General features: G+C 41.4%; 2 protein-coding genes across 2 annotated transcripts in view; both read right to left on the bottom strand.

The window, feature by feature from the left end:
* si:ch211-113g11.6 (uncharacterized protein LOC559008 homolog) overlaps window positions 1-7633 on the bottom strand; it is a 44906-nt gene extending 37273 nt beyond the window's left edge. The window contains exon 1 of the mRNA XM_053326952.1: window positions 7555-7633. Coding sequence (XP_053182927.1) covers window positions 7555-7633 — 79 coding nt within the window. The remainder of the gene's footprint in view (window positions 1-7554) is intronic.
* Window positions 7634-17660: 10027 nt separating this feature from the next.
* lingo4b (leucine rich repeat and Ig domain containing 4b) lies at window positions 17661-21963 on the bottom strand. Its single transcript, XM_053326951.1, has 3 exons — window positions 21846-21963; window positions 19668-19783; window positions 17661-19534 (listed from the first exon to the last, which is right to left on the bottom strand). Exon 3 carries the CDS (start codon window positions 19520-19522, stop codon window positions 17708-17710), a length of 1815 nt encoding a protein of 604 aa, XP_053182926.1. The 5' UTR covers window positions 19523-19534; window positions 19668-19783; window positions 21846-21963; the 3' UTR covers window positions 17661-17707.
* Window positions 21964-22177: the final 214 nt, after the last annotated feature.

Here is a 22177-nt window from a genome sequence, read left to right as displayed (position 1 = left end):
ATTGTTATTGTTAAAATGTTTGTGCAATGAAAATATGACCTGTGGTAATAAAGTTGAATTAATTTAAATGAACTGGACTGGATAAAAACAAGACAGGAAATAACAACAGCAACTATCTATTCTTCTTACTTTTATAACTCAGACAATGAGAGGAATGAGAAGGAGAAGGAAAAACATATATAGTGCAGTATTTTTATGGGTTAGTCCAAAAAAAAATCCAAATATAAAAAAAATCAACAGAAAAAGCAAAAAAAATCAAAGTACTGTAATCAAAAAGGATTCATTAAGTAGAGGTCAAACGCAATAACAAAAAAAGTAAAATGATGTGTTATGGAAGTTATCTAAAAAGATGATCCAGACAACAGCTTTGCTATAGAGTACATTATTTATTGTTATTGTTAAAATGAAAATGTGCAATGAAAATATGACCTGTGGTAATAAAGTTGAATTAATTTAAATGAACTGGACTGGATAAAAACAAGACAGGAAATAACAACAGGAACTATCTATTCTTCTTACTTTTATAACTAAGAATGAGAGTAATGAGACGGAGAAGGGAGAACATATACAGTGCAATATTTTCCAAAAGAAATTTCCAAACATTAAAAAAAAAAATCAACAGAAAAAGCAAAAAAAAATCAAAGTACTGTAATCAAAAAGGATTCATTAAGTAGAGGTCAAGCGCAATATAACAAAAAAAGTAAAATGATGTGTTATGGAAGTTATCTAAAAAGATGATCCAGATTTAGCCAGCCTAAGCTTCTCAGGCTGTGGTCAAATCAAAGTCTAGAAGCTGTGATGGCAAAGAGCCAAACCTTTACTTTTTCAATCTACATTTAATCTGCCGTCAATAAAGGAGGCAGCATGACGGTTTCATTTACCAAAACACTCCATCTGACCTGACGTTACTGCTCTGTATGGTTTTAGATTACACAAGGAGCCTTTACAGAAACCTGGCTTGGGTGTGCTGTGAGGAAAGGGAATTTGGTAGGTGAATAAAGATCACTAAAATAATCATCATGTGGGCAAATCCCATCACAGATGCTTGGTTGAATTACACTCCGGACATCTCCAGAAGGCTCAACGGTACATTTTGGCATCTCTGAATCACCCATCCAATCAGACTCACACTTACCTACACTGCAACTGTGCCTGCATTTGTAAATAGATTAAAATCCCCACAAAGATTTAAAAGATGCAGCTGATGCACAACACGATACACTACATGTGATAATTGCTTTGTCTTTATAATAAATGTCATCGTATGCATTCATTTTGTACAGAAACATTTCAGGAAATTCTTCAAAGAACAGTTTGAAACCAAAAAAATAATTGAAATCCAAACTAATCATGCATTTTTTACTCATTATGTTTTTATAATAATAGATATAAAAACTAATAGGTGGTTATACAGTCATGGTTTCATGGCATTTGTGATGATTTGAATGAGTGATTTTCCTCTTGTCCCTGATAGAAAAAAGGCACCCAGTCTGACAGCATAGCCAGGATGAAGTGGTGCTGATCACTGACACACGTTGCTAGCCAACCAACTAAGTTTCTATGGCAACAGCGGCCTCTCTGATTGGAGGGATTCTAATTGATGAGGCTATCGTTCCTACATTAGCTTTCCATGTGGAAGGCCAGTGTGGTTGATGGCTTTGGTGAGAGCATGTATTGATTCTCTGTGTGGTGGTCTTTTAGAGGAACACCAACAGATAAATATGAATATTTGTTTTTGTAACTTGACAAGCAGACTTTTAGAGCTTCCAGGTATATTTCTATTGATTCTGTCTGGCTTCACAACCACACAGAATATGTTCATTTTCTGTCAGACAGCCCTATAATTAACCTCACAGAGGTCTACAGGAAGTAAAAACTAGAGTTGGACAGAAAATACTACTGTAGCTGGTGTTCACCTATAAAATGCCTAATCAGCACCTAATCAACCATTGACCCCATCTGTTTTGACTGTTCCTTCTGTCCTTCCTCCCTCCCTCCTTCTCTCTTTCTTTCCTCCCTTCCTTATTTCCTTCCTCTATCCCCTTTTCTTCCTTCCTTCCTTCCTTCCTTCCTTCCTTCCTTTCCTTCCTCCCTCCTTCCTTCCTTCTGTCCTTCTTTCCTCCCTCCTTCCTACCTTCCTTCCCTCCTTCCTTCCTTCTGTCCTTCCTTCCTCCCTCCTTCTTTCCTTCCTTCCCTCCTTTCTTCCTTCCTTCCTTCCTTCCTTCTCTTCCTTCCTTTCCTTCCTTCTTTCCTCCCCTCTACCTTCCTCCCTTCGTTCTTTCCTCTGTCCTGCTTTCCTCTGTCCTTCTTTCCTTCCTTCCTCCCTTCCTCTTTTCCTTTCTCCCTCCCTCCCTCCCTTCCTTCCTTCCTTATTCCCTCAGTCCTTCCTTCCTTTCTTTCGTCCCTTCCATCTTTCCTTTCCTCTCTTCCTTCCTTCCCTTCTTCCTCCCTTCCTTCCTTGACTCTAGGAAAACAGGAGGGTTAAAAGCAATTGAATACACGACTACAGAAAGTTGCTAAGGCTTGATCTTTTCTGGCGGTTGGTTAACATATTTCTTGGTGTCCATATGAACACTGAAAAGGGTTTTCCTCGTAATCATTCCTCGTGTTCATGCTGACTATTAAAAGATACCATTCAACTGTGCTTTCAATACAAGTGCCAAAATTCACAGTGTGTCTGCACAGTAATTTTTCTGCAAAATGCATTTAATGGTTTATCTGAAGCTTATATGAGGCTTCAGCAGTCTGAGTTAGTCATATCAAGAGGATAGCTGGCACATCAACAGTCTTTTTAGCATCAAATTCCCTCTTTGTGTTTCCTCAGACAGTGTAGCAGTAGAAGTATAGTAACGAATAGGCAGCAGTTTCAACTTACTGGGAGTACTGGGAGTCTAGCTGGAACTACCTGTGGGCAATATTTGTTTGCAGCAGTGGAAGCAGTCAAAGCACACAAGAAGGTCTCCATTGGGCCAAAAGTTCAGAGTGGTACAATGAGGATATTGGCAGGTTGTTTGGTAGTCATGTCTGGTATTTTACTAACCTCAGGTGCTTTTTGTTGGTCAGATGGGACATTGCGTGCGAAAGTTTTGCTCTTCAGAATATTGAGCTTCAGTATTTTGGGGGATAGGCACAGGCCTGCTACCTTTTGAAGTGCTTGAAGTCAATCAATGGCTTGAATTGGTTAAGGTGGTTGTTCAATCATATGTGCCTTTTCTTTTTTAGAATTAGCTGAAACACTGGATTGGTAGAAGCTTAAGCCTTTACTTTGATAGAAATGATAATAAAAAAATCAGTTTAGAGACTAGTATGTGTGATGTTAATGACCAGGGAATCAGTTTTCACTTCATCAAATAAAACATTCAGTTGTTTACCATAATGAGCATTTTTATAATAATAGGGCAACGTATCCTTAGAGAGACAACTTATACAAACAATCGTTCACATCTCATTTTCTACTCATGCCTGTTTAAGGGTTAAGACTGGGTTCAATGGTAATCAGAGCACAGCCAGCAGAGCATCCCATTAAAAGTTATTTTACCTCTAAGACCAATGTGGATGAATGGTTTTTTAATTTAACTGTTTTTGGTCTCAGGTAAACTCATAAGGTAATCCATGCATTTAAATTCTTACCAATGGTTTCATATTAATACACTGATCTACATGGAGTGATCATGTACCAAGAAAAAGTAAGAAACAACAAGAAGTCTGCTAACAGGTGAAAACTGATGTAAATAATACAGGTTGTCCTCGAGTCAAGGAAGGAAAGGAGGGAGAAGGAAGGAAAAGAGGGAGGGAGGAAGGAAGGAAGGGAGGAAGAAGGAAGGAAAGGAGGGAGGGAGGGAGGGAGGAAGGAAGAAAGGAAAGGAGGGAGGGAGGAAGGAGGACAGAAAGGAGGGAGGGAGGAAGGAAAGGAGGAAGAAGGAGAGAATGAAGGGAGGAAGAAGGAAAGGAGGGAGGAAGGGAAGAAGGAAGGAAAGGAGGGAGAGAGGGAAGGAGAGAAGGAAGGGAGAAAGAAGGAAAGGAGGGAGGAAGGAGAGAAGGAAGGAAAGGAGGGAGAGAGGGAAGGAGAGAAGGAAGGGAGAAAGAAGGAAAGGAGGGAGGAAGGAGAGAAGGAAAGGAGGGAGGAAGGAAGGAAGGAAGGAAGGAAGGAAGAAAGAAGGAAAGGAGGGAGGAAGGAAAGAAAGAGAGAAGGAGGGAGGAAAGAAGGAACAGTAAAAACAGACTGGGTCAATTTGACCCGGGAGGACGACAGGAAGGTTAACTCACTTATTTTGAAATGAGAGTGACAAATTCTTCATTGCACTAGAAAATGTTTGTATTTTACAGCAGTAACTATGGTAACAGATGTTATTTCTGGTAATAGCTTCCACAAACAAAGTGTTTCAGAGTAAAAACAGCAAAGTCAAATGGAGTCTTTTGGTTAATTATGTGACCGTTGCTATTTTCATTAATTAAGAATCTTTCACTACAAAGTTGATTTGTTGTTGGACCTCAAGGTCTCCAATTATGAACATGACAAGAAAATCTATGAGGCTCGTGGTTCAATAGGGTTTGGTATTGATGTGTTCAGGCCATGGACTGAGAGAGAGAGAAGGTTAACTCAAACGATGGCTGAACTTTAGCAAAATGTTCGGATGTTTGGGATGCACCTGTGCACTTCAAATCAGCCTTGAGATGAGCTGTTGTCTCTCTTTCACTCATACTCTCACTCTCTCTTTCTCTTTTATTTGCATTTCTCTCCATGCCTCTCCTCTTCCTTTCTCCTTCTGTCTGTGATCAAGGTCCTCTCTCTCTTTGTTATGTGAGTGTCCTACTTTGCCTCTTTTTTTGCCTTTTTGGTTTCCGTCTCTCGAGCAGTCAAATTGAAAAGAAGGTGTGTAAACATATTATTGTGCAAAGCAAATGCAGACTTTCATTTTCTCAGACGTCATTCGGTACTTATAATCCAAATCCTGATGCAATCCCATGAAGAGGTGAGGAGAAGCACAAAATGTCCCACTTTTACCGACCAGTGTCATATTTTCATTCCTGAACACACACCTGCACATATGTTAATGTATGTTATCATTACTATTGTTTTATTATTATTATTATTATTAAATTTTTACCAATCAATACTTTAATACAAAAATAGTCTATGAAGGTGTCTCTCATAGTGATTTATACTGGTCTTTTTAACTGTTTTGGTTCAGTCTCACCACTCTAGCTGATGGACACTGTAACCCAGTTATATTTCTCTGTAACTGGTGAAAGTCAAAACTAAAAGGAGAATAAATATTGGACATCTATCAGTTGGCCAGAAAAATAAATGTTAATGCTGCTCTTTGTCTGCTGGATTATAAATAGACAACCATTTGCTAACATGTTACCCATATCATCTTGTTAAGGTAACAATATGGTACATATATTTCTTGGGTGGTGTGTGACTAATTCTGATCTAATATCATATTATTCATTAATATATTTTTTGGTTTTTAAATATATAATTTTATTGCATTATACCCAGAGACGTTTTTTTAGTTGTATCCACCTCAATGATATCTTCTAAACTCTCAACAAAAACTGAAAAACTGAACCTTGATGAAGGTAGAATCAGCTGTCAGTGTATACTCTAGCTTTTTGTTTACAATCCTTGATGACATCTAGCTCTTCTACAGAGGTTGAATGCACTTATTGAAATAGCTTTGAACTAAATGATCTGCCAGTAGAATGTAATAAAATGCCTAATGCAGTCCCTAGCCTCAACAATAACATTAAGCTGACATAACCATATGCCTTAACGTTACTGCTTAAGTCTAATTTTACACTCACATCTCCTAAAACCATAATTATAGTCTTCACACAGTTGTTTGAAGGAGAAAGAACCTGCCATATGTCTTCATTTGGAGAGAAAAAAACCGTGCAAAGTGAGGATATTTAAACATGTCAGGACCCCGGCGCTGTCCACGGTGCTGAAACGGCGCCAGCTTCTTGTGGACGCTTTGCACTTCAGGCTCAAACTGCGCCTCTGATGGATTACCTTTCACACTTGATCGAGCTCTCTCTCTCTCTCTCTCTCTCTCTCTCTCTCTCTCTCTCTCTCTCTCTCTCCCTTTGTGTGTGTGTGTGTGTGTGTGTGTGTGTATCTCTCTCTCTCTCTCTCTGTGTGTTTGTGTTTGTGCGCGCGCGTGACAACCCTGCACCCTGCAATTGCATAACAACAAGTATGATTGATATGACATGCACGTCCGGGGCCGTCATCTTGTGCGTTTTGTACTGTGCTCATCTACTGGGAGGGGATGGGGGAGGGGGGGTACAGATACAGATAACTTGACACAGCCACATCTTTATTGATTGCTGAATACATTAAAGGGCTGTGTGAGGTGTAAAAGGCGTGAGTGGAATAGATAACTACAGTACGAACCGGCTTGGAATTTTCCATTCATTGCCCCCCCCCCCCCTCCCATTTCTCACTCACCCCTTTTCTGTGTATATACGTATGACTTATACACACACACACACACACACACACACACACACACACACACACACATATACGTGTATTTATTGCGGCTTCTACCCTAAAGCTATATCCTCTCTTCCCCGGTGCCGGATTCCTCTGCTGCAGTGTGTGAAGCAGCTGCCATGTCCCGCATTGCAGCTCTGCAAGGACGCGGGAGCTACAGAGACTGTGTCAACCTCCAAAGAGCCATATTTCACTGTAATGATGTTTTTCGGCAGAGGCAGGCGGGTCTTAATACGGTTCAACCTAGTAACGTGTTTAGGTCGAACAGGCGCCATGTTCCTCTAAAAGGCAAAGGGGGGGATTTTTTTTTTTTTTTTTAAGCGCTTCTGGTTTTTATTCTGCTTGGTGCGCCTGGAGGTGAGCAGACAGAGTGACGGTCACCAGTTAAAGCTTTGCTGTCCTAATTGGTTGACATCCAGCGACGGCGCTTTTTTTTTCAGAAACGAGCGAATTTCTTATTGTGCACTGTACGGATATACACCACAACATATAAGATGTCAAAGAAAGACTTAAAGAAAAAGCCACGAGTTGCACAAATCAGATCCAAATGATAAACCATGCGCCTTTTGATTGACTGTGTACACATATCAACATGGACATGGAGAAAAAAAAAACAATTAAGTTCGCTAAAAAAAAACCAAACTCAAGTATGTCTTGTTCACATTGAAGAATTACTTTTCCTCCAGATGCTCATCCTGTAAGAGCATGTGTGCGGGCCTTGAATAGTGAAGCGCGTAATTTACTACTCTGTGGAGGGAGGAGGGTTTGTTGGGGGGGGGGGGGGGGGGGTTAAGAGATTAATCCAGAGGTAGCTCAGTCAATGTGATTTTTATTGGTATTGTTTGTACGGACTTCGCCGAGGATAAGACAAAAAGAACCGGAAAATAACTGGCTATATCACCTCATGCCTTAAGTCTTCATTCATTCATCCACCCATCCAGCCATTCACTCATCCATTCATTCGTTTGACATATATATATATACTTAGATGGATAAAAACAAGGTAATAATTTGCCCAAAAAACACCCAGAAAATACAGCGCTGCCTACCGTGCACGACAAATTTCAGCCGAGGTGACTTTCCGGCGACAACCGTGGCAAAAAGCGACAGAAGGATGAAAGAATTCATCTTGTTTGAGGATCTGTCGTGTGTGTGGCCGCTTTGTAAAAAAAAATGAATCAGCCGAAGCGAAACACAACACCCAAAAAATCCTTCTTCTTCTTCTTCCCTGCAGCCGCTTGTATCGTCCCTCCACGAGCTACTGCGTCCCAAGATCTGTGCCACCGACTGCTGATCCCAGTCCTATCTTCTCCGTCTGCTTCACCGGCAGTTCACTTTGGAGAAGTCGGGGTATCAGGCTCCACCTCGGAAACAAAAGGCGAAGGGGGGAGTGTAGCCTTTTCAGCATGGGGGCGCCCGGGAATGAAAAGTGGCATTGCAAAGATTGGCTGCAAATATATCACTTTTTGGTTCACAAAAAAAACAAAACAGGGGTGCAGGATTACGCATCATACCTGTTGCTGATGAAGAAATATGATTTTCATTTAATTTGCATCTGACTTCACCTTCAAAAAAATGAATATAACCAACTCATTTATTTATTTTTACTCATCCTGCTTTCATTTTACACCCATTTATTACAATCAGGATCAACCAACTTAATCAAGTTCAGGTTCCAGGGTTTTGAAAATATTTCATATTTGTCTTTTTAACACTGTTATTGGAGTAAGACAAAAAAATTACTTTCTAAGCCAGAGGTGTCAAACTCATTTTCATTCAAGGGCCACATACAGCCCAATTTGATCTCATGTGGGCCGGATCATTAAAAAGATGGAAGGAAAGAAGGATGAGAAGGAAAAGAATACAGGAAGGAAGGATGAAAGGAAGGAAGGAAGGGAAGACGGATGAAAGGAAGGAAGAAAGGAAGGACAGATGAAAGGAAGGAAGGACAGATGGAAGGAAGGAAGGAAGGACAGATGGAAGGAAAAGAAGAGGGAAAGGAAGGAAGGAAAAGAGGAAGAAGGAAACTGGGCCGGATTGGACCTCTCCGTGGGCCGCTTCTGGCCCACGGGCTGCATGTTTGACACCCTTGTTCTAAGCCATTAAGTGTCATTGTGCATTTGCAGGTTCACACAAAATTCAGATTTCAATGAAAATATAAGATGATATAAGAGCCTGTATGGCATATAGGTCCATTTTGTGTTTATGCACACAGCGTTCACACCAACAGCCAATAATGATATTGCCTCAGCAACTGCTACTGCTACTGTAATGTCTAATCAATATGTGTCAATAGCGTCTGAGTGCCTGAATAGGAATGAATCAGCAGTTTGGCTCTGCTCTGCTTTGTGAAGTTAATTGACTCAAATGTGAAAAATGGAAGCACTCTAAATGGTGAATGTGTTTTAGTGGAAGCAGCTAAACAGAGGCTTACATTTTCAGGAAATTGTTTCTGTTAGTCACACTCTGAAGCATCATCGGGGGTTTCTATGTGATATTTGGGAAGAGTATAAGCTGCTAGCGGGGCAAAATTAGCATGAGGCAATTCTGGAGAATGGAGGAGAGGTATTTCTGTGTTTCCTACGTTCAGAAAACACAACATACACAGGTCAGGAGGGCCCTTGGTAGGCAGAGATGTGTCAAAGCTCCACATAGACTCAGTCTGTCTATTAATGAGGCCCAAAACCTTCCTGTCGTCCTCCAGGGTTAAATTGACCCTGTCTGTTTTAACTGTTCCTTCCTTCCTTCCTTCCTTCCTTCCTTCCTTCCTTCCTTCCTTCCTTCCTTCCTTCCTTCCTTCCTTCCTTCCTTCCTTCTGTCCTTCCTTCCTCCCTCCCTCCTTCCTCCCTTCCCTCTTTCCTTCTGTCCTTCCTTCCTTCCTTCCTCCCTTCCTTCTTTCCTCTGTCCTTCCTTCCTTCCTCCCTCTCTCCCTCCTTTTTTCCTTCCTCCACCCCTTTCTTCCTTCCTTCTGTCCTTCCTCCCTTTCTTCCTTCCTCCCTTCCTCTTTTCCATTCTCCCTCCCTCCTTTCCTTCTTTTCCTTCCTTCTTCCCTTCCATCCTTCCTTCTTCCTCCCTCCCTTCCTTCCTTCCTTGACTCAAGGACAACAGGAGGGTTAAATCAACTCCTATGAATCCCAGTCAAGGATTAAACCCCTCTCAGTCACATCTGTAAAAGCATTCAAATTGAGTCATTTTACTCATTAAACTCACTAATTCCACTGCACATATTTAACCTGAATCATGAACGGCATAAAGGTTTTAAAAAGAGATTAAGTCCCCTTGTTTTCTGGGTCATTTTTTGTCCTTAAAATGCCTAACCACATGTGTGACACAGGGGCTTAAATCAGTGGTTGGCAGCCAGCTAAGTGTTTTATCATGACGGATAAATACTTGTAAGGCTAATTTGAATGTAGACGGTCAGTTAGATGAGTATTTCATTTTTTTAATGTTTTTAAGCACATGCAATGTTTTTACAGCATTGTGTGCACGGTGTCTTCCTCTGTTTCTACTTGCTACTATTACTGAGTTCACATCAGTGCTAATCCTAAATGCTGATGATAGAGCTGAACTAAACCTGACCTCTGTTGGTTTATAGCAGGGGTGTCAAACATGCGGCCTGCGGGCCAGATAAGGCCCGCTGAGGGATGCGATCCGGCCCACTTGCCATCCAGTGCTCTTTTCCTTCATTCCATCTGTCCTTCATGTCTTCTCTTCCTTCCTACCTTCCTTTTTTCTTTTCTTCATTCCTTTATCCCCTTTCTTCCTTCTGTCCTTCCTTCCTTTCTTCCTTCTGTTCTTCCTTCCTTTCTTCCTTCTGTTCTTCCTTCCATCTGTCCTTCCTTCCTTCCTTCCATCTGTCCTTCCTTCCATTCTTCCTTCTGTCCTTCCTTCCATCTGTCCTTTCTTCCTTCCTTCCTTCTGTCTGTCAGTCCTTCACTATCTCTCTTTCCTACCTTTCTTCCCTCCTTCCTTTTGCCTGTCTTTCCTTCCTTCCCTTCTTATTTCCTTCCTTCCTTCTTTCCTTCCTGCCTTCCTTCCTTCCATCTTTTTAATGATCCGGCCCACATGAGATCAAATTGGTCTGTATGTGGCCCTTGAATGAAAATGAGTTTGACACCTCTGGTTTATAGTTTCAAGTCTGTTAATCATTTAACAGCGCTGTCTGCTTTGTTCTGTTTTGTATTATGCAGTAAATCGGTTGTCAAATATTCAACCACTAGATGGCAGCAAAAAGCAATATTTTCAATCTCAGTTTCACCACTCAAAGATAATGATTCTGCCTCTTTAATCACTGCGACAGGGTTTCTCTCTCCCGTCTCCTCCAGCAGCTTACGGCTCTGATTAGCTGTCTGTGGGAGAAGGTTTATTAGGGAACTCGCCTGGTGTGTGCTTTGTCTTTTAATGTTATATCAGGAGAAGGAGAAGGAGAAGGAGAAGGAGAAGGAGAAGGAGAAGGAGATGACTTCATTAAATGAGATAGCGCAGCAATCATTCAGTCTTTCAATCATTCCATGTGTTTTCCATCCAGAAGCTGTCAAGAAAATAAGTCTGAAAAGCCTCCTTCCTCCCTCTTTCTTTAATTTTTCCTTCATTCTTCCCCTCCTTCCCTCTTTCTTTGCCCCCTCCTCCTTCCATACTTCCTTCTTTCCTTCCTCTTTCTTTAATTTTTCCTTCGTTCTTCCCTTCATTCCCTCTTTCTTTGCCCCCTCCTCCTTCCATACTTCTTTCCTCATTTCCTTCCATCCTTCCTTGCTTGCTTCCTCCTTTCCTTCCTTCCTTCCTTCCTCCCTTCCTTCCTTCCTCCCTCCCTCCCCCTCCTTTCCTTCCTTCCTTCCTTCCTCCTTAATCATTTCCTCCCTTCCTTTCTTCCCCCTTCCTTTCCTTCCTTCCTTCCTCCCTCCCTCCCTCCCTCCTTTCCTTAGTTCCTCCCTCTTTCTTTAATTTTTTCTTCGTTCTTCCCCTCATTCCCTCTTTCTTTACCCCCTCCTCCTTCCATACTTCTTTCCTCATTTCCTTCCATCCTTCCCTGTTTGCTTCCTCCTTTCCTTCCTTCCTTCCTCCCTCCTCCTTCCTTTCCTTCCTTTCCTCCTTAATCATTTCCTTCCTTCCTTGCTCCCTCCCTCCATCCTTCCTTCCTTCCTTCCTTCCTCCCTCCCTCCCTCCCTCCCTCCCTCCCTCCCTTCCTCCCTCCTTCCTTCTTCCTCCCTTCCATCCTCCTTTCCTCCCTTCTTTCCTGGTTGTGCTTTGCCTTTTAATGTTATATCAGGAGAAGGAGATGACTTCATTAAATGAGATAGCACAGCAATCATTCAGTCTCAATCATTATGTTTTCCATCCAGAAGCTGTCAAGAAAATAAGTCTGGATGCAATGGATTGCATGGATGACACAACAGCATGACAAGCACCGTTATCACAAAATGCTTATTTTATGTGTCAGACCAATTTTCTTTTAAATTCTGAGCATGCACGACAAAAAAACTGATAACACCTATTTCCTGTCATTTATTTGGTTATACTTCTTAAAGGTCCAGTCTGTGGGATAGATAAGCAATAAAGCTAAACTAAATTATAAAATAGTGATAAACACATTTACAAAATAGATCTGTTTGTGCTCGCTAACCTAGAAAAGAAAGTTGAGGTAGATAATAATATAATATAATATAATAATACATCTCATCTCATAACTGACACAATAAGTTAATTATATAGCTGCAAAAAATACAAACAGGACAAAAACAACTCAAGATAGAAATCAAATTGTTTGTTTGTGTGTGTATATATGTGTGTTGGAGTGTGTGTGTGTATGTGTTTGTGTGTGTGTATATATATGTGTTTGTGTGTGTGTGTGTGTGTGTGTGTGTGTGTGTGTGTGTATGTGTTTGCGTGTGTGTGTGTTTGTGTATGTGTATATTTGTGTATGTGGGAGTGTGTGTTTGTTTGTGTGTGTATATATGTGTGTTTATGTGTTTGTGTTTGTGTGTGTGTGTTTGCATGTGTGTTTGTGTATGTGGGAGTGTGTGTGTGTGCATATGTGTTTATGTGTGCATGTGAAGATAAAGGCAGCCACTACTTCTAATTGTAACCAATCACACACTCTGCTTTCTATCCAAACCCAATCAAGCTAAGGCATCACAAGATGATAATTACTGACTGCAATCTGGTTAGAAAACACTTAGAGATAATTGATACTAATTGGTATGTGCTTCCTACAAGTGATGAATCCCACAAAGAAAAAGCAGCTTTAATTTGAGGTTTTGAAACCAGCGTAAGTATGTGGACAGCAGGGTTACACTAGAAATATGTAATAAATCCATCTTGTTTTTAATTTAGTTATCTTCTCTTCAGACTGGAGCTATAACCAAAACCTTATTTTAGATACACTCAGTCCATCCAACACTTGAGTCCCTGTTGAATTATCTCTAATATATAATAAACCACTGGATGGATTGGATGGATGAATTTGATATATAGTCCTTAGTTTTCCCCCGAAGAGCTTAATATTGCTTTTCATTGATGTTCGTTCTTCGTCTTTGGGAACAGAGTAAACTGAAGAGGCTCTTAAGCTTTAATGTTCATTTATACATTTTTGTCATCTGAGTCATCTTCACTAGTTACCAAGAACCAGTTGTGGAGGGCACAAATTATGAGGCACAAATTATTTTTTTTGTCCTTGAAGGTAGAAATACAGTTCCCTCTAAAAAAAAAACCTAAAAAACCCAAAAAACTTACCTGCCAACATAAAAACCAGATTGACAAAACTCTATCTAAACGAGTAAAGAAGAAGAAATGATGAAAGCCAGGAGGAAGGAAAGGAGGAAGGAAGAATGGAAGGAGGAAGAAAGAAGGAAAGGAGGAAGGAAGGATGGAAGGGAGGGAGAAGAAAGTATGGATGGAAGGGAGGAAGATGAAAGGAAAGGAGGAAGGAAGGAAGGAAGGAAGGGAGGAAAGAAAAGAAGGAAGAGAGAAAGTTAGGAGGGGGAAGGAAGGACAGAAGGAAGGGAGGAAGGAAAGGAAGGACGGAACAGACCCGGGAGGACGACACAAGGGTTAACGATATAGCTCCATGGCTTCATTTGTTACAGTAATTCAATTTGAAAACTCTCCTCTCACCTTTTCGAGGATCTCTTATCAGTGCTCGTATCCTCAGTGAAGGGCTGTACTGACCGCCTACGTCCAGTCTGGGTCAAACTCCAGCTGAGCCAGAACAAGATAAAACTGTGATTGAGACACTGAAGGCTGCTATCAGTGTTCATTGAGTCATTTCAAAGACCAAAATACTAGAAATCCAAACCGTGTATACTTCAATGTCATTGTGAAAATAATGATAACGGTGATTCAATGAGGATGGATTGAGATCTAGATACATGATGGCTTTTCATTACAGTTGATATTCCTTCCTTCCTTCCTTCCTTCCTTCCTTCCTTCCTTCCTTCCTTCCTTCCTTCCTCCCTTCCTTCCTTCCTCCCTTCCTTCCTTCCTCCCTCCTTTCCTTCCTTCCTCCCTCTTTCTTTAATTTTTTCTTCGTTCCTTCCATACTTCTTTCCTCATTTCCTTCCATCCTTCCTTGCTTGCTTCCTCCTTTTCTTCCTCCCTCCCTCCCCCTTCCTTTCCTTCCTTCCTTCCTTCCTTCTTCTTTAATCATTTCCTTCCTTCCTTCCTTGCTCCCTCCCTCCCTCCCTCCCTCCCTCCTTACTCCTTTCCTTCCTTCCTTCCTTCCTTCCTTCCCTCCTTCTTTCCTTCCTTCCTTCTTTCCTCCCTTCCTCATCCCTCCCTCCCTCCCTCTTTACTCCTTTCCTTCCTTCCTTCCCTCCTTCTTTCTTTCCTTCCTTCCTTCCTTCCTTCCCTCCTTCTTTCCTTCCTTCCTTCCTTCTTTCCCTCCTTTCCTTCCTTCCTTCCTTGATTCTTCATATATGTGTTATTAGTCCATCTATAATTTAGTCATTCTGTTTTTCTATCATTTTGTTGTCTTGATCTATTCTGCACACATGTCCATCTGTCTTTTTTTGGGAGTTTTTTATTATACAAAATGGGGGTCTAAGGATAGAGGATTTTATGTGCTTTACAGATTGAAAAGTCCCCTATAAGGAAATGTGATTTGTGATACTGTATTATACAGATTAAATTGACTTGTCTCGACCTGTTTCAAAAGACTGAGAGGTCCAGTCGCTCTAGAAGAAAAATGCAATCATGCTCTTTAGTTATTACTCTTTTTCCAACACTTACAGTATGCAGCTATGGGAATATTCATATTTTCTGCCCTTGCTGTTGGCTCCTTGTAATTTAGATGATCATATCATAAATGTCTAGTCCCATGTCATTCTGGAGAACAGCGTCAGCTAAATGTCTACAACAGTTACATTTGTCTCATATTGTAAAGAAAAGTGATCCTTTCTTTCCTTTAACCTTCCTGTCGTCCTCCCGGGTCAAATTGACCCCGTCTGTTTTGACTCTTCCTTCCTTCCTTCCTTCCTTCCTTCCTTCCTTCTTTCCTATGTCCTTCTGTCCTTCCTTCCTTTCCTTTCCTTTCCTCCCTTCCTTCCCTCTTTCTTCATCCTCTCCTTCCTCCCTGCTACCGTCCTTCCATCCTTCTTTCCTCTGTCCTCCCTTCTTTCCTTCCTTCTTCCTCCCTTTCATCCTTCCTTCCTTCCTTCCTTCCTTCCTCCTTTCCTTCCTTCTTCCTCCCTCCCTTCCATCCTTCCTTCCTCCTTTCTTCCCTTCTTTCCTCCCTTTCATCCTTCCTTCCTCCTTTCCTCCCTTCTTTCCTTCCTTCATCCTCCCATCCTTCCTTCTTCCTCCCTTTCATCCTTCCTTCTTTCCATCCTTCCTTCCTCCTTTCCTTCCTTCTTCATCCCTTCTATCCTCCTTTCCTCCCTTCTTTCCTTCCTTCTTCCTCCCTTCCTTCCTTCCTTCCTTCCTTCCTTGACTCGAGGACAACAGGAGGGTTAAAACAGAGGAAGAGTCTAAAAAGAAAGAGAGATTTGAAAAGACCATAATGCAGTGTGCGTACCAGTCATGGGGAGGAGTGGCTTATAAACACCACTTTAATCTGACCCTTTGGCTTACTGTCCAATGGGAGCAAATAGTTGTATTAAAATAGATAATATGACAGGTCAGGCTGGGCAGCAGGATAGCACCCGCCAGACAGACCTATATAACAGATTGAGACATGCAGAGGTAATCCAAAAGGGTTTAAATCTCTGCTCATACACGTGATTATCCGTTTTTTTTTCTTTTTTCTGGGTTATTCTGGGCAACTGCATGAGAGAGACAAAATGATTTGCTGTCCACTGTGAATCCACTCTGAGCACTGCAAGTCTCTAAACTGTGCTAAGGTGAAGTGAGGGTAAGTCATTGGTTTAGTTTGGCTTATCACTCTGAAATGCAATACTCTGTTTTTAACTGTGTTAGACGTGCAAAGAGAGAGAGGGAAGGGGGCGGGGGATGGGGGGGGGGGGAAATGGCAGTAAATGTCTAAAGAGATTGATTCAGATTTCAAAATGTGGCTCTGAGGGAAAACAAGATATTCCTCTGCACACATAATCCTCCGTCTTCACTCCAAAATGTACATTTGTGTGGCTAACTGCCAGCTGTAGCTTTGTTTTCTTACAAAAGGGCAACGAGGCCACTTTTTGTCTCAAATTGAAATGCAAAGTCCTCACAATGGACTCATAGCACAGAGATTAAGTGCTTTGGTTATGCAAGAAGATGTGTGTGCTTCTCTTGCCAATTTCCCAACAATGGAATCATTTCAGATGAAGATCCACAGACAGATTGGTTTTAAGATGATTGGATCTGGCTTTTTTTTTTTTTTTTGATATCATTCCAGGATATTTTACATAAAACGATTCAAAGCGACACGTACAAGTCAGGCTCAAATGTAGGCATTTAATAACATAAAATGAAAAAAAAAGAACATATCTTATGAACAACTTTTTTCCAGCCATAATGAAGCATTTGTTTGTGCGTAGTGCATCTACAGTTTAAACACAAGATGTATTTGAGTGACAATAATCCACAGAAGAAGAAAAAAAATGATAGAACAAAACCCAGCGCACACAAATGTCCTTGACCTAAATATTTACAAGATGGTCACGTGATCATTCTCTCTGTCGATGGTGAGAATGTTACTGAGGCACATGTTTTTCAGTGTGTTGTGTGGGTTAAAAAATAAAAAAAGTTGTTTTCTTGAATATAAAAAGGAGAAATCGCTTCTTCTGATGGAACAAGGAGTCATCTAATGTTATTACATGATAGGTAATATGTTATAAAAGAAAGAGAGTGATTCAATCTGGACCTGACAAATGTGTCTAAAGTATGAAATAGTAAAGGATAGAGTACATTCCTATATACATTATGGTATGCTATAAGTCCTTTTACACTGTCATGTGATCATTTAAAGTATGCAGTAACCCAGCACAAAGCAAGTCTCCAACGCTGCATACCTGAAACACACTGCAACACTCTAGAAATATCCAAAATGCAAACATAAAGTTAGCATCAACTTAAAATCAGAAATCATTTGTCTGGTCTATTCCATATATTATTTATTGCAAGTATCAAAAGCTTTATGGTGACATTATTCACATGTTGAAGTCTTACAAGCAATGCTGAATTGACAGTCTTTGAGGTGAACCTCTGTGGGTAAGCAGAAATAGCAACCCGAGGGTCAAAAGAGCAAATGTTTACTTGGCTTGTATTGGCAAGTGAAGACATAAAGCTGAGAACGCTTGTACAACATGGGTTGCATACAAGCACCTGATATGTTGTGACAACCCTAAAACCTTTGATAAATGTGTAAAACTAAAACTGTCTTTATGTGTTACTCCCAACAAAACTGTGAAAACTCAAACTATTTTACAATTGCATGCTACATAAAAAAAAAAAAAAATTGACCTGTGCTAAAGGGAGCGAGCATTTGCTTATTCAAAGTACAACTTGTTTAAATCAAATGCACAGTAATCATGGGACAGTTATGTATCTTTCTATTCCAGGATCGTGAGATATTCATTAGTTCGATAACACAGCAAAGTGGGTGCTGAAAATTTAACTTTGGGCACTAAAATTAGAAGAGGACAAGCACAAGCCAACAAACTGGTTCTGATTTGCCCTCTTAAGGAGCTTTTGAATAGAGTTTTCTGTCTGTCGGTGTCTCACTGAGGAGTCCATATAGTGCAGTAGACCCCTTTCAGCTCTTCCTTGGCTTTAAATAAGTTTCATGGTGAATCTGCCACCATCACCTCCTTCCCCTCCTCCTCCACCCATGGACGACCGAGGAACAAAGTCAATGGTTGCCGTGTGCTTGATCTGGCCTTTGCTCTGACTCCAGAAGAACATGAAGACGAAGCAGATGGCCACCGAGCTGAGGAAAGACAGGAAACCCATGGTGGTAGCAATGATCAGTGTCTTTGCGTCAAAAGGGTACGGCTTGGCCATTTGAGCTGAGGAGTTAACAGCTTGGGCGTTTGAAGGCTCAACCCAGCCCTCCTCTGCGAAGAAGGGGATGGTTCGATTGCGAGGAAGCCCCTTGACGTACAGGCCGACAGTCAGGCTGTCATTGCCAGCTGCGTTGCCTGCCAGGCATTGATATGTGCCACTGTCCTGAACCTGGGCAAAACGCACTTCTAGAGTACCGTTGGGCAAGACTCGGATTCGTCCTGTTGGAGAAACCACATTCTTATGAGATGAGATCCAGGTGATGGATGGCAATGGATCCCCGTCAGCCTTACAGGAGAAGACAACCGTAGTGCCCTCCTCTACTCTCACTTCCTGCGGCCTGCGGTCCATGATCCGTGCATGGCGACAGGTGAACAGCCTCGGGAGCTCCTTCTCCGAGAAGTCTCTGAATTCACGCTGTCTTACCACATCGGGAGACGAGCAAGTGGGCTGGTGTCCATCAAAGTTCAAGCGTAATCGGCGACGGACCACCCAGAGGAGGCGGCAGTCACATGCCAGGGGATTCCCATCCAACCTCAACACCTGAAGGTTCCCCACTGAGTGGAAGGCGCTCTCCTCCAAAGTAGTGAGCTGATTGGATGTCACGTTGAGCATACGAAAGTAGGCCAGACCCCTGAAGGCCCCCGGCTCTATTCGTAGCAGGCTCCCCCCTGCTAGGTGTAACTCCTGGAGTCTTAAAAGGTCCCCGAGCAGGTTACCTTGGATAACAGTGATGGGGTTGTAGGACAGGTCAAGGAAGCGCAGGTATACCAGGTGACGAAGCGCTGAGTAAGGAACCACGCTTAGGTTGCAGTTGCTGATAACAAGCGAGGTCAAATTGAGACCAATCAGGCTGTTGCTAGCCATAGTGTCTAATGCTGGCCAGTTTGCAATCACAAGGGTGCGTAGACGGTGAAGCCGGCGGAAAGCGTTGTTGGGAAGGGTAGAAATGGTGAGACGAAGCATGCAAAGTCGTGTCAGACTCTGGAGCTGAGACAACGCCTCTGTGGGAATGGATGTCAGATTGCTGCGGTCTAAGTTAAGCTCTTGTAAATTCTGCAGACCAAAAAAAGCCCGCTGGGAGATGAACACTAAATCATTCTCCCCAGCTTCCAGCATTTGCAGGTTCGACATTTCTTTAAAGGTGTAGTCCAGAAAGACCAGAATCTCATTCTGGCTCAAATCCAGAAAGCGCAGACCAGACAGACCGGAAAACACCCCAACTGGGATGATCTTGAGTCGATTATTCTTAATCCGAAGCGTCCTGAGATTCTGTAGCCCCTGGAAAGCCTCCACCTCAATCATGGAGATTACATTATCACTAAGGTCCAACTCTTGAAGTTGCAGGAGGCCAGAGAACTGGCGGCGACCCACGGTCTTAATCTTATTGTAGGATAAATCCAAACGCCTGGCATCATTGGGAAAGCCCTCTGGCACTGAGTTCAAATGTTTGGCAGTGCAGATCACTTCTTTAGCTTCAGGTCGACACACACAGGATGGAGGACAGCCTCCTGCAGAGACACCCAATCCAAACTGGAGAAGGACGCTCCATGCCCCCCATCGAACGACAAACTCCACGAACATCTTACCCCCAGCCTGAGAAGAGACACAGACATAAGTTATGATGAATTTATGCAGATGTATCAGAATACAATTGCAGAACAAGTGTTAATTCCCAGTTATGTTTGTATTGGATTTATTTAAAAAGACTTATTTAGTCAAGACATACCGTTTCAATCTCAGAGTACAGATTCTCATAACCAGTGGCAGTCAAGTTGGAATCAGACTTGAGTTAAGTCCTCTGTATTGATGTGATTCAGTCAATAGCATGCCCTTAAGAGTGGCCTAGACAAAGCAGAGAGACAGAAAAAAACAAGTCTTAACAAAATGAAAGAAACATTGACTTCAAGGCAACATTTAACTCAACATCCAAACAAAAGACAGCATTCCCAAACACTTAGTCCTCTCTAAACGACTCCACTTAAGTTTGTATTTACCCCTATCCACCACATAATAGGAAAATAAATATACCATTAGTCTATCTGTTTAGTGTCAAGACCCAGCTTCTAGTAAAAAGACTGTTAACTGTGTTTTAACAACATGGATTAAAAATCAGCACAAATACAAGTTTCATTTAAAACCCAGGCAGGCTGTCCTGCTCTGGGTTTTAAATGATTCATTTTGTAGCAGCTGTCTCTTGAAGAGGAGTGACCAGAGTACCAATGGATCTCAAATGAAAAGAACATTTTTCTAGCCTTTTCCGCTTCCCTATTTGTTGATTCAGGTTTGTAGCAGTCGATGCCAAAACTGAGACAAAGTGATCTAACCCCAAAGTCTTCAGTTGCACGATGACAGCTCGGAAAAACAACCTGACCATGAATATGTCCCATAATTTATTTAACGTTGCTTTTCTTTTATTTGTCATTTGATATGCAGAAGACCACAACAAAAACTGCACATTTTGGTGCACACAGAGTCTGAGTGTGAAGCAGATGTTAGCAGCTGGTAAAACCGACCTACATCTCTGTGCCACAGACAAAATCCCTACTTAACTGATTATCAAAGAATACATCGCACTTTTGACTCGGGACATTTTATCCTACCAAAGACTGGAAAAGTACCATTAACTGCACTTAACGCCAGTGGAAGTGTTCACATATGATCTGCCCCCCACCCCTTTTAAAAAAAAAGTATTAGAGAGCTCAGTCTCATGTGCACTGCCCCAGACACGGCAGATGAGGCCTCAGTGGGAGAGACGATTGCCCCCTTGGGCGGGCATCTGGATTTAGGCATGCCGCCTGCAGACAAGCCTAGCAACAGGGTGAGAGCGATACAGAAAAAAAAAAAAGCAATGAAGTAAAATATTGAAGAGTAAGTGTAGTGAAAACAATGTGTGTTTGTCCTGGAATAGGGGCTTTTGTTCTTTCTGAGATCTCGTCTTTTTTTTAACCTGCAAACATTTTTTTCTTGGGATTCTTACTGAAGGCGTTTTATGCTGTAATTATTGCAACACAAATTTATGATTTCTGGCAACATCAGTAAACTTGGCTTTATTTATAACTTTACTCTAGGGGTACATCTGTTTTATCTTTATTTATAGTGTTTTAGAATACTCTAAAAGCACAACTTTTTTTTTCAGTTTAGTTAAATATATGTATTCTGTTCCCAAAACTTCTAAAATAACTCGTGTTTTAATTGATAGCTGTGATATTTTTACAGAAGAACTTTGTTCCAAAATGAGGTAACTTATATCCAACATTTCACAACATGATGGCTAGTCGGATCTAATTATTGCAATAATGGAGAGCATTCTGAATAAGGAAATCACTCATCTGAAGTTAGGACTGGCCAGCGTTTGAAAGACTGATTAATGCATTTGATCTACAGTAGGAACATTTTTCTCATATGTAGGGATTTAAGGAGGGAAATACTTAAATCATAGGTTTATAAGTATGGTGATTTTTAAACATTCACTTTTCACAATTCAGGTTTAAAAAAACATGATAATAATGAAGTGTTTTAGATATTCAAAATGTGCTACAATGACAACCTTCATGCTAATACTGAGTAATCAACCTGTAGTCCAAGTCCGAGTCCCACTAATATAAAACACTACACTCTGAAATATTACTTAATTACATTATTCTACCAGTGTCTGGCCTTGCAAGTTGAATAAACAGGTGCTAGGAAAGTATGTGAGTTAAATTATGTATTTCCTCTTTTGAAATACACCAGAGACCTTCTACAGTACAACAAAGATGACTAACCACAGCTGCACAGACAACTCAAAGCCAAAAACAGAAGCGGGCGCTCATGAGAAAAGTTAGTAGATATATTTATTATATTTATTTTTTAAATGCAGCTACAGCAGATTGTTAAATATACCAAATGTCAAAGTGAGTCTAACCTGCAGCAGCTGCAGCTTCTCACTCTCCACCATCAGACTGTTTTCAGAGTGTGGACTCGCCCTTTGCTGCTGCAGCTTCTCCTCTGAGTGGCGGAGTTGTCGACAGTCCCAGAGCTGCACAATCTTTGTCTCATCCCTGCTCTTCATGCAAACAGCTCTTATACTGGCTGGGAGCGCTGACTCACAACCCAACACTTGTGCACTTAGACTCTCAGGACTCATGTTAGACCGATATATCAGACACACCGATACTGGCCTTTTAATAAATGTTGGACTTTGGCCAGACATGATTGATCAGATGAGGGTTCTTCTGCAAAACCTAATATTACATT

This window comes from Scomber japonicus, chromosome 10 (assembly GCF_027409825.1).
Source record: "Scomber japonicus isolate fScoJap1 chromosome 10, fScoJap1.pri, whole genome shotgun sequence".
NCBI lineage: Eukaryota > Metazoa > Chordata > Actinopteri > Scombriformes > Scombridae > Scomber > Scomber japonicus.
This window is presented reverse-complemented; position numbering and strand designations above follow the sequence as displayed.